Below are 12,705 nucleotides of genomic sequence, written 5' to 3' on the forward strand. Positions count from 1 at the left end.
TACCATCAGGGTAAGCTTATTCATCTGTTGATGTGATCAGTGGCCTGTTTCAAATAATACATCTTATTAGAATCCTGCTGCAAATATCAGTGTGGTTTCAAATATCCTCTCTAACTTCAGGGTTATATCCCAAGAACCAGTAGATTATGTACAAATCAGATTCTACTCACCAGTTTGAAAAACAACTTGAGAGTACGTTGAAGACGCCAGGAGGGCTTCCCAGTTGTCTAAACATTTACTTCACAGAGGCTGTTCCTGTTTCTGGGGCTCCAGAAAGAGCGACGGGACAGCCAGGGTGCGTCTGCAGGGGGTAGGAATGCTCTGTGTCAGGGGGAAGGCAGGTGATTTGGGGCTCTTCCGCTGGGAGCAGGGCACAGTCTTCAGAGAAGAGGAAGCGGCAAGCTTGTCAGCAGGCCAGGTTCCAGAGTTGGACAGGAGGGCACATGGAGGGTGACCAGTGGAAGGGAGTGTAAAGCAGGGAAGTCCTGGGACAGGACAAAGTGCCAGGACCTGGGCAGTGTCAACTCTCAAGGAAGCCAGGGGCTCAGGTAGAAGGACCAGAGATAAATAAAGCCCGCAGACAACCCCCAAATCCTGCCCGATTCTCGTTGTCACCTTCCTTCTTAGGCTTGCTTTGAGTACCTTGGCCACGGGGCCTTTCTTTTTCTTGCCATGATAGAGTACTGAGGAGAGAAATGAACTAAGAGACAAAAGGCTGCCTCAGGCTGGGAGGAGTGGGAATAGCCTAGACCTGGATGAATTCAGATCAGGGATCCAGGCCCAGCTCTGTCACTTATCGACATGTGATATTGAGCCAACTGCCGAGTGCTACGAGCCTTAGGTTCTTCGCTGGTGAAGCGGGTTTAATAAGCCCTGACTTGTGGGACTGCTGGAATGTATACAATGTAAATCAAGCACATGGCACAGTGCCTGGCATTTAGTGGATCTTTAATAAATAGCATAAAAAATACAATAAATGTTTAATATGGTTTTGATCCTCCTGGGATTGTGTGTGTTTGTGTTCCATGGCATCTCGGAGAAGACACAGCACTCTAGGACACAAAACAAGTGAGCCGAAAGTACTGCTTTGTAAATAAAACTCATTAAATCTTCCCCATTTGTGGATATATTATTTAATTTGGGTATGGGGAGACCTTACCCAGCTGAATGCAACTCAGCGCTCCCAGAATTTCAGTCAAGGACTAACTCCTTCCCTCCCTCCCAGCTGCTCTTCCATCCAAACGACGACTTTCATTCATTCACCCCCACCAGAAATCTAGCCCTTGCTTAGAGTTGGCTAAATTACACTCAAGATAACTTAATTAAAATATCCTCTCAAGGGCATGGGCTCTGACTCTCCCAGGCCAGGGAAATAGTGCCAGCCTCTGGGCACCACTTCAAAGAAATAGCAGCATTTTCTCAGGAAATCCTTGCAGACAGTGTGTACAGAACACTGAAGCCTGTGCACTCTGCTCAGCAGCGTGGGGACAGGAGGGTAGGATGCCTTCCGCACCTGCCCCAGGTGGAAACTGTACTTTGTTTCTCCACGATCCCAGAGGAACTGCCAAGAGCAGTTTTCCATTCCAGGCTTTTCTCCCACCTATAAGCATAAATGAGCCAGTAAGCCAGAACTCTCATTTATTAATGTTTAAAATTTATTTTATAAACAGTCTTTATTTTTATTTTATTAAGATTCTTTAATCCAGGTGTATATCTTTAATTTTATAAAATAACAGACTAAGTGGGATACAGGATTCTTAGGATAACCATCTTATACATTTTTCCTTCTATTTCTTGACCCCATCTATTTTATTGCAAGTTTTTAAGGAAATTCCTATTCCAATGTCATGTTATCCTGTTCTAGATCACAAAGTAAGAAATGGAAGGTTTCCCAGTATGTTTTACAGAACAGCAAAATTCTTATTCTAAAACCTGACAAACAGTAATAAATATGTGACCAGTGTCATTCATGAACCTAGACACTAAAGCTAATAAACCTATTAGGAGGAAGAAATTTGAAAAATATCAAAAAAGGGAAAAAAAGGGTAAAATCTGCAATTCAGCCCTCCACCACGTAGAAACTTGACTGCTCTCTTCAAACAGAGTGGAGAAGTTTCCGCCGACTTCACTCAGGGCCGGAGAGGCTGCTGGATGTGACGCTGGGACTTGCACTGGCCATGGCAGCATCATCTTCAGCCACATGGGCTCTCTCTTCGTCATCTCTCCTGGCTTCCTCATACCAGGATGGGAAGGAAGCGGAGTCGGCCCCACTGACCTTGGCGAAAAACTGCAGGACTTTCACCTTGCTGGTTTCAGCATAAGCCCTTGGCCCCCACAGGAACTCGTAGCTGGGAGGATCACTGTTGGGCACCTGCCGGTACTCCAGGTACTCTTCCCTCACCAAATCTTCGGTGATCAGCTTCCTGGGCTCCCCGTAGATGAAATCCTCCTGCCCAGCATGCACCCCGATGACACTCAGCATGTCCCAGACTTTCTCTTCGGAGGCACGGTTGCCCTCCAAGAAGATCATCCCCAGGATAAGTACCAGGAGGCCGGTCTTGGGCATGCCGCGGGCATCACTCAGCATCCCGTCGTAGGTGAGGTCTAGTATTTTGACGAGCACATAGGTGTGGCTGGTGGGATCCACTTCTTTCACTTCAATGCCAAAGACAATCTCCAGGCACTCACAGACTTTGCTGAAGATCAAAGGGAAGTGATCCTTATGCTCTTTGATGACACTCGTCAGCATTTCTTCCTCTGTGATGGGCTCCTTTGTTACATACTTGACACTCAAGAACCGCACCAATTCAACTACCTTCCTGTTTAGCACATCACCAAGCAAGAACTCGGGAGCCTGGGAGGTGCTTGGACCCTCTTCGTGGTTGCTGGAGCCCTCATTTGATGCGCTTGATGGAATGGCTTCAATGGCACTGAAGGAGCAGGCGCTCTGAGAACTCTGGGGAACACTCTGGGTTCCCGCATCAGGCACAGCCTCTGGGGTGCCCTGGATCAAAGGAGACAGCGAAGAGGAGGTGGCTGCCTCCTCCTCAGCTACAGGAACCTGTGCACCCACCAGGCCCTGAGCCTCTTCTTCAGCCAGAGGGCCTCCTTCAAGCTTGCCACACTGACTCTGCTGACCGTGAGGCATGATGACTCGCGTTGGGGATAGCAGGCAGGGGTGTGGGCAGGAGGTGGTGATGGGGGCCAACTGATCTGAGGGAGAGAGGAAGAGTGTGAGAACCTCAACCTTGTCAGCTCTGACAAAGGCCCTCTTAGCAGGTCTTCCCTTAGATCATGCTCTGGGGGTCTCCTGGATTCCTAGTTTATCTGTCCCCTGAGAACCAGTAGGAGGACCTGAGAAAGCTCCTCGGGGTGGAACCTCAGGCACAGCCTGCCGATTCCAGGTAAGACGATAGCATGTTCAAGCTCGGGCGCTGTGGATTCTCTGTTCTGGGGTGGGTGGGGTCCTCGGCAGACATTCAGGGTGTGCACCTCACCTTGACCCCTAGCACTACCTGGGCTTCCTTGGCTCTACTGACCTGAGGACACATGCCTCAGACCAAGGCCCTCACCCCTGGGGTTACCTAAGTCCCTATAAGAGGTGAGGGGCACCTCAGTCTGCAGACTGAAACCACAATCCGGCCCCTCAGACCCCGGAGATGGAGTCGTGGGGCTGGATGAACTCTGTGGGGATCCCTCTCTCCTGGAATAGGGTGCGTCTGCCCTCCCTTCCGCAGACCCGAGGGTACGTCCCTCAGGCGCAGCCCCCATCTCCCCGGACCGCCCAGAAGGCAGGACAGAGGACTGAGGCGTCTCTGCCTGACTGAACCATGAGCCTCCTACGGCTGGCAGCCGGGCTGGGCGTCTGTGGGCCCCGCTGGCCCCCTCAGCCCGCCATGAGGGTCCCACCTTAACACCCGGCGGAGCGGGGACACTCCTTCTTCTGATCTGAGTACCGCCCTGGCTGACTAGGCCTCGGCCCCTCAGACCCCGGAAACAGAGTGGGTGGAGAACCCATCCAGGCCGGGGAGGAGGGGGGGCGCCCCGGGGCTGACAGCGAGGGGAGGGTGGGGGCTGAGGAGACCGCCCCTCAGGCCTTCCTCTGAGTCTTCACCTCAACGCCCGTCGGAGTCGTCCTCCACAGGCCGCAACCAACGACGCCTCTGGCCCTCAGAGCCCGGGGCGGAAGTCAGGACTCAACATACGGGAACCCTGCCCGGGGAGGATGGCAGGGGTCCTATCAGAGGACTGAGGGGCTCAGTCTCCTCCCTCTGGATACTTTCCTAACCCGGGTCCAGCCCCTTAAAGGAACCTGCCCCTCAGACCCCCGAGGCAGGACTCAGGAGACCCCTAGAGGCGAGAGCAGGGCCGAGGTCCTCTCTTCTTGGGCTGGGAGAACCTCTCAGGCCCCAGAGCTGATGAGAGGGGGAAGGCCAGACTTTGTGATGCTCCGCCTGCTCTTGGGTGGATGGGCACATCAACACCGACCCAGCATCCTCATCGTTCAGGCCTGGTCCCCACCCCTTTGCTGGTCTGAGATGAGACTCTCAGAACAAGAGCTTACATCCCAGAGACTAAGACGGACATGGAAGGGAGGGGTCTCCCTGAGGTGACAGTAAGGGCTGGATGAACTCTGCGGGGATCCCTCTCTCCTGGAATAGAGGCCCACAGGGCCTCGCCCTCCCTTCCGCAGACCCGAGGGTGCGTCCCTCAGGCGCAGCCCCCATCTCCCCGGACCGCCCAGAAGGCAGGGCAGAGGACTGAGGCGTCTCTGCCTGACTGAACCATGAGCCTCCTACGGCTGGCAGCCGGGCTGGGCGTCTGTGGGCCCCGCTGGCCCCCTCAGCCCGCCATGAGGGTCCCACCTTAACACCCGGCGGAGCGGGGACACTCCTTTTTCTGACCCGAGTCCCGCCCCGGCTGACCAGGCCTCGGCCCCTCAGACCCCCAAGACGGTGCCGGGGGTGAACCCATCCAGGCCGGGGGTGGGGGGTGCCCCGGGGCTGACAGCGAGGGGAGGGTGGGGGCTGAGGAGACCGCCCCTCAGGCCTTCCTCTGAGTCCTCACCTCAACGCCCGTCGGAGTCGTCCTCCACAGGCCGCAACCAACGACGCCTCTGGCCCTCAGAGCCCGGGGCGGAAGTCAGGACTCAACATACGGGAACCCTGCCCGGGGCCTCCTGGGGAGGATGGCAGGGGTCCTATCAGAGGACTGAGGGGCTCAGTCTCCTCCCTCTGGATACTTTCCTAACCCGGGTCCAGCCCCTTAAAGGAAACCTGCCCCCAGACCCCCGAGGCAGGACTCAGGAGACCCCTAGAGGCGAGAGCAGGGCCGAGGTCCCCTTTACTTGGGCTGGGAAAGCCGCTCAGGCCTCACCTTGATGCCTGGCCCTGCGGGAGCACCCTGTCTTTGCCAACCCGTGGCTTCATCCCTCAGAACAAGAGCCTCACCTCTCCACGATAGGAGTGAGGTGGGGCCTCAGCCTGCTAGGCCTGCGTGGAGTCCACCAGAGCTGACAGCAGGGGTGGGGTGGGGGTTTCCGTGGGGCTCCTTGTGTCTTCTGAGCTGGGGGTTACCCTCAGTCCTCCATGAGGTAGTCATATCTTCTTTTGACAGGGCCTGCACCTGCTGCCTTCACAAGGCTTTTCTCTCCAAGGTGCCCAACCCAGAAATGAAGAGGGTACAGGTGGTAGCTCCTGTTCCTTGACAGTTCTGCCTGGGGCCTCCCCAGGCTGAGAGGAGGGTCAGATTTCTGTGGGGCCCCTCTGTCTGGGGTGGGTGAACAGTCCAGTCCTCCATAAGGGCCCTCCCCTTGATTCCTGGTAGGGCCTGGGATTCCTCCCTCGGTTGACCTGATTCTAGCCCCCGCCCCCCTCCTCCCCGATCAAAGCCTTCACCTCTCTGAAAATAGATCCCCTGTCCTGGTAGAAGTCAGAGTCTGCCACATCCGGGCCGTCAGGCCTTAAGGAATCCCAAGGCTGACAGCTGGGGTCGGATGGGTCTGGGGACCAGTCTCTTCCGGCACTAAGTTGGCCATCTCCCTCTGTGGGCCTGAGTCTGTTCACATCAAACCAAAGGTGGAAGGCCGCAGCCCCAGCTTGTCATCTTGGCACAGCTTTACTGAATTTGTTTATCATTTCTAACACTTGTTGTTGTTGCTGAGGTTTTAAGGTTTTTCTATATATGTGATCATGTCATTTCAACTTGAACCTCCCTTTAGCGTTTCTTGTAAGGCAGGTCTAGTGGTGATGAGCTCCCTCAGTTGTTTTTTGTCTGGGAAAGTCTTTTTGCTCCTGAAGACAGCTTTGCCAGTTGTAGTAGACGTGTTCATGCATTTCCTTATTATCTTTTTACTGTCCATGGGATCAGAAGTGATGATTCTTATTTCATTTCTGATATTGGTAATTCTGTCTTCTTTTTTCTTGGTTATCTTGACTAGAAATTTTTAAATTTTATTTATCTTTCTGAAGAACCAACATTGGGTTTCCTTGATTTTCTCTATTGTTTTCCTGTTTTTGGTTCCATTAATTTTCACTTTATTTTTCTCTCTGCTTTCTTTACAATTTTGTAAAGTTGTATTTTCATTTTCATTTAGGTTAAAAAAATATATTTTAGATCTCCCCTTGGGCTTTTTTCTTTGACCTATGAATTATTTAGAAGTATACTATATAATTTCTTTTTTTATTGAGATATAGTTAATTTACAATGTTGTGTCAATTTCTGGTGTACAGCACAATTCTTCAGTCATACATGAATATACATATATTCATTTTCATATTCTTTTTCACTGTGAGCTGCTACAAGATATTGAATATATTTCCTTGTTATTATTTAATTTCTAAATATTTGGGAGATACTCTATCTTCTTGTTATTGATTTTCAGTTAAATTCCATTGTGGTTTGTGAATAAATTTTGTAAAATTTCTACTCTTTTAAATTTGTTAAGGTATGCATAATGGTTCTGAATTTGTTCTATCTTGATAAATGTTTTATGTCACTTGAGAGTAATATGTATTCTGTTGTTGTTGGATGGAGTATTTTATAAATGTCAAGTAGATCACGTTGATTGATGGTGCTGTTCATGTCACCTGTTTCCCCACTGATGTTCTGCCTGTTTGATCTATCAATTACTGACAGAGTGGTATTGAAGTCTCCAGATATAATAGTGGATTTATCTATTTCTCATCTCTATCATACTTTGCTTCACATATTCTGACACTTTGTTTTTAGTTGAATATGCATTTAATATTTCTATAACTTCTTGGAAAATTGACTTATTTTCCATTATGTTATGCCTCTCTGGATCCCTGATGATTTCCCTTGTTCTAAAACCTGCTTCCATGAAATTAATGTAGCTACAACAGCTTTCTTTCGATTATTGTTATTGTGGTATAGTTTTTCCATCTCTTTACCTTCAGCCTATCTGAATCTTTATATTTAAAATGAGTTTCTCATAGACAAAACATTTTTGGATATTATTCTCTACCAATTTGACTGTGTCTTTTAACTTGTGTATATGTGTCATTCACATTTAAAGTGATTGTTGATATGGCTGGATTAATACTTACCGTACTTGTAACTGTTTTCTATTTGTTTCGTTTATGCTACATTTCTTTTTTTCTTCTCTTTTTCTGCCTTCTCTGATTTTGAATATTTAATGTGATTCCATTTCATCTCCTCTTTTAATTGCGCCATCTCTTAGTATATCAGATATACTTCTTCCCCACCTGGCTTTAATGAGATATATTTGACATAACAGTGTGTAAGGTTAAGTTATACAATGTAATAATTTGATATATGTTTCAGAATGATTACCACACATATCTGTCACCTCATATGGTTACAAATTTTTTTGGTGGTGAGAACTTTTGTTTATTTCTTTATTTATTTTTTAACATTTTTTATTGATTTATAACCATTTTACAATTTAGAGCACAATGTAGAGCACAATTTTTCAGTTATACATGAACATATATATATTCACTGTCACATTTTTTTTCTCCATGAGCTACCATAAGATCTTGTATATATTTCCCTGTTGTATACAGTATAATCTTGTTTATCTATTCCACAATTTTGAAATCCCAGTCTATCCCTTCCCACCCTCCACCCCCTTAGCAACCACAAGTTTGTATTCTATGTCTATGAGTCTGTTTCTGTTTTGTATTTATGCTTTCTTTGTGTTTTGTTTTTTTTTTAGATTCCATATATGAGCGATCTCATATAGTATTTTTCTTTCTCTTTCTGGCTTACTTCACTTAGAATGACATTCTCCAGGAGCATCCATGTTGCTGCAAATGGCGTTATGTTGTTGGTTTTTATGGCTGAGTAGTATTCCATTGTATAAAAACCGACAACATAACGCCATTTGCAGCAACATGGATGCTCCTGGAGAATGTCATTCTAAGTGAAGTAAGCCAGAAAGAGAAAGAAAAATACCATATGAGATCGCTCATATGTGGACTCTAAAAAAAAAAAAAAAGGACTTACACATATCTTTTGGGGGACCACAATTTAATCTACTAAAAACTCTCTATAAATAAGGTGTTTTCCCCTCATATTGCCATTTATTTAAGTCTTCACTGGTTTATATCTACAATGATTTTTAGTTTTTAGTGTATTGTTTTTCTACATCTTTTGTAAGATTTGTCCTTATGTATTTCATATTTTCTGATGCTATTTTAAAATGCACTGTTTCTCATTTCAGTTTCCAATTTCCATTTTTCCAATGCTAGTAGGTAAAAATTAAATTTATTTTTGTATATAGATCTTGTATACTGTAACATTGCTACATTCAATTATTAGTTTTTGAAGCACTTTAAAAACTTGATAGAGTATTATACATACACTATCTTGGAGTCTGAATAAAGACATTTTTATATCTCCCTTTCCAATCTGGAGGCTTTTATCCTCCTTGTGTTGCACTGGATAGAACCTTCAGTATAAAGTTGAATAAATCCTACCTGCTCTTGGTGAGTTCATCAATTTTCAATGGTAGTTTCCCGAATGCAAACATCTAGAACAATTTTCAGCATATGAATACCTGCCTCTACTCCATCTACACTGAAAAAAAACTAAACCTGGGTAGTACACTTTCTGAGTTGAACATAATCCTGCAGATTTAAAACAAGAGTAGGGTACCCAATATGGCAAGTTTAATTCACTAAAGCTTTGACGGAATGAATGCAGTGATTTTAGGCTAGAAACAGACAACTGAGAAGAGTTACATGGATACTGTGAAAATGAGGGAGAATGGAAAAGTTATCTGGTAGTAGCCAAGAAGTGAATGGTCTTCAAGGCATAAAAGGGAAATTTGTAGGAAGGAAGTGAGATGATTCACATATCCACTGAGGCTTACATATTAAATGTAGTCACATTACCCACTATGTTGGAGGGATTTTAGGTTTTAAGATATCCAAACTAGTAGGTCATGCATGGTGAAGGGTGGAAGAGAAAGAACAGAATGAACCATTGAATGGATGGCTATGGTAAAAGTCTTGGAGGAAACACCTTCTCTGGCATATGGGCTGTCAGAATTGAACATGGGGAGATGAGGAAAAGTGGAAAGTCATTTTTGGAAGGCTCTTTAGGAAGTGCTAAAAATAAATGCTCCCTAATTAGAGCATTTTGTCTTCCAGGGTTCCCTTATACCCCTACCTGGAGGTATCAAGGATGGTGCTTTTTAATGCCCAAGCCATCCTAGAGTGTCCATTGATGGGGAAATTCCTGGGTGACCAAAGAAAGCCTAAAGGTATGGTTCTTCATTGTCTTGGGGAGGGATATATAGGGAAATGACAAAAATTTTTCAAACATTCGGAGAACTGAAATCTTTGTCATTCGGCTCTGGTGAAATATATAATCAGTTTTAACATGCACCTGAAAAGGTAGAACTAAAACATTCATGAATCATCATTCCAAAGTTTTGGTAAGTTTAAAAATGAAACATTCTATCCTACTGAATTGGGGAAGTCTTTAGTATTTCTTCAAATAATTTAAAATAAATGGTTTGGCATAACTATATCAAGCTAGGAAACATGCTTAACAGTGGGAACTATGTTAATTAAATAACACTTAGCAGAATTAAGTCTATTTTACCATAAAAATTGTGCACTCACCTTGTAATATTTTTGAACAATTGAAACATGCTTAAAATAGACAATAAAAATCATATGCATTCCCTTTCCACTCACATCCCCAAAGTTTACCACTGTGAATAATTTCGGTATTCTTCCAGAGGAATTTTATGTTCATACTAAAATTTCTATTAAAATTTTACAATTATGTTACCTGGTTGGACTCACTGTTCTGCACCTTGCTCTCTTTTACTTAATGTTAGATGTTGGGCATTTTCCCATGTTAATGTATACTGTCTATCTCTTTATTTTCATTGACTGTATAATATGGATCTTTAGGATTTTTCCTGTTTCTTCTATTACAAACAACATGACAGTAAACACCCATCCATCTTAGTGTACTTAAGTGACAGTTTTTGTAGGAAAAATCACCATAAATAGAATTGCTCAATCAAAAATGGATGCACACTTCATAATTTATTAGTTACTGTCATATTATCCTATAAAATTGTGCCAATTTATACTCTCACGGTGTTCAAAAACACTTGTTTCTCTTACATTCTCGCCAACACATTTTAATCTTTGCCAATATGACTGGCAAAATGGGATCTTAGGGTTTTAATCTGCCTTTTACAATTATTAGGAAAGATTGTTTTAAATGCTTTAAATACACATTGGACAGTTTCATTTCTTATTCTGTAACCTCTTTTTCATTTGCTCACCTATTTTCTATTAGGTTGTTTGTTTCTTTTCTTTATGGACCCTTAGCTCTTAGCATAACATCAACAATGATAAGTAACATTTTTAGAGCACCCGACTATGTGCTAGGAATATTTTAAACTCATTATAGTCATTATTTTATTTATTCTTCACAAAAATCCAAAGGGGAAAACAATACATTATCTCTATTCATCCAACAACAAAACTGAGGTTCAGAATGGTGATGTAACTTGCCCAAGGTCATATAGTAAGCAGCCACATTGGAATTTGAACCCTGGGACTATGATCCATCTACTCTCCTAATTGGGATTACATTGAATTTATAGATTAATTGGGTAAGAATTGATATCCTTACCCTATTGAGTCTTCCCATGATCACAGTTTTCCATTGATTTGGGTTTTAAAGATACTTTTCAATTAAAATTTTATAATTTTGTATATAATGGTGTGGCACATCTTTCACTGGATTTATTTCTAGATACCTAGTATTTTTGTTGCTAACATAAATGATATTTAAACATTTTAATTGCATTTATAACTCTCTTGCTAGTGTGTAGAAATTAAGTGGATTTTTGTGTACTGACATCACTTTCAGCAATGTAGCCGAACCCTCTCGTGAGTTCCAAATTTTTTCCTGTTTTCTTGGTTTTCTATGTAGGTAAACTTGTCTTGATTAATATCTGTCCTATTTTCTTCCTTTCCAAACTGAACACCTTTTGTTTCTTTTTCTGGTTTGCAGTGCTAGGAACTCTAGTACACTGTTGAATAGATAAGGTACTAGTTCACTTCTTAACAGCCAGACTCCTATAGATTCATAAGGAACATAAGCATCTTTAAAGTATAGTGAAGCCTTGCAGTTAATAAATCTGTTACCAGTTATATAGCATCAGTATATTTTGGTTACTGTTCTAAGTGCTTTATAAGTGTCAGCTCATTAAATCAACCTTAAATTCTGTGAGGCAGGGGCTAGAATTACCTTTATTCTGTTGTTCAGGACTCTAAGGCACAGGGAGAAGATGTTACTTGTTCCATGTCATGTAGCTAGTAGGGATGGAGTCCACATGGTGTGGTTGTAGAGTTCATCTTTTAACCACTACACCAAACTTAATTAAAATTTTATTCGAATACATTTAGTTTAAATAGCAAATGGAACTGTAATGTCACTTGCCTATAATAAAATAACAATTAGTACAGATTACATTTATTTTGAGGTTGTGAGAAAAATGCAAACCATTTTAAATTATATCTCTGTGGAAATATAAAAAGAGGTCTCCATGAACTAGTTAATATCTCCATCTACCTTTGTCTTTATAATCACATGCAGACAATGTGGGCTGGATTCTCTAATAAGGTGACCAATTAAATACCAAGTGGTCATTTAAAATAGAACAATTATCAAGGAATTGTGAGTAGATGGCTTAGCTGTCTGGAACAGTGAATAGTGTAATATTTTTCCCTAAAGAGTTTACATACAATGTCTGATTAGTTTAAGAAGATTCACACTGGTATTTCCAAAATTGGTGTGAGATCCCTGACAGACTTTTTTGTTCATGTATAATTATACTTGAGTAGTATTTCTAAAGTAGAGAGGAATATTTTCCTATCCAAAGCCAGGTAGAAGTGAAACGCCAGTGCCCCTTGTATGAAATAAGTCCATTTTGGTACCTCTGTAATGGAATGATAGGTTGACAATTAACAATGTGAGCTGGCTCATAGGAGCTCCGAGCCATCTGATCTACTTATTTATAAAACTCATGAGTGACAACGAGTGGGTAAAAGTCATGCAAGTTCTGTTTTGATTACATTTCCTCTGTGTTTTGATTACATTTCCTCTGTAAACATCGATAAGATTTCTGCGTGGGTGACATTTGCTATCATGGTGGAGTGTAACCCCTCCCAAATTAATCTGATG

At 43.6% G+C, this 12,705-nt stretch overlaps 1 protein-coding gene across 1 annotated transcript in view; it reads right to left on the minus strand.

Moving 5' to 3' along the window:
• Window positions 1-2,125: 2,125 nt before the first annotated feature.
• Window positions 2,126-12,705, minus strand: part of LOC105103476 (putative MAGE domain-containing protein MAGEA13P) — a 168,290-nt gene continuing 157,710 nt past the window's right edge. Inside the window, exon 2 of the mRNA XM_064482930.1 lies at window positions 2,126-3,213. Within this exon, the coding sequence (XP_064339000.1) occupies window positions 2,126-3,148 (1,023 nt within the window). The 5' untranslated portion in view covers window positions 3,149-3,213. The remainder of the gene's footprint in view (window positions 3,214-12,705) is intronic.

This window comes from Camelus dromedarius, chromosome X, assembly GCF_036321535.1.
Source record: "Camelus dromedarius isolate mCamDro1 chromosome X, mCamDro1.pat, whole genome shotgun sequence".
In the NCBI taxonomy this organism is placed as follows: domain Eukaryota; kingdom Metazoa; phylum Chordata; class Mammalia; order Artiodactyla; family Camelidae; genus Camelus; species Camelus dromedarius.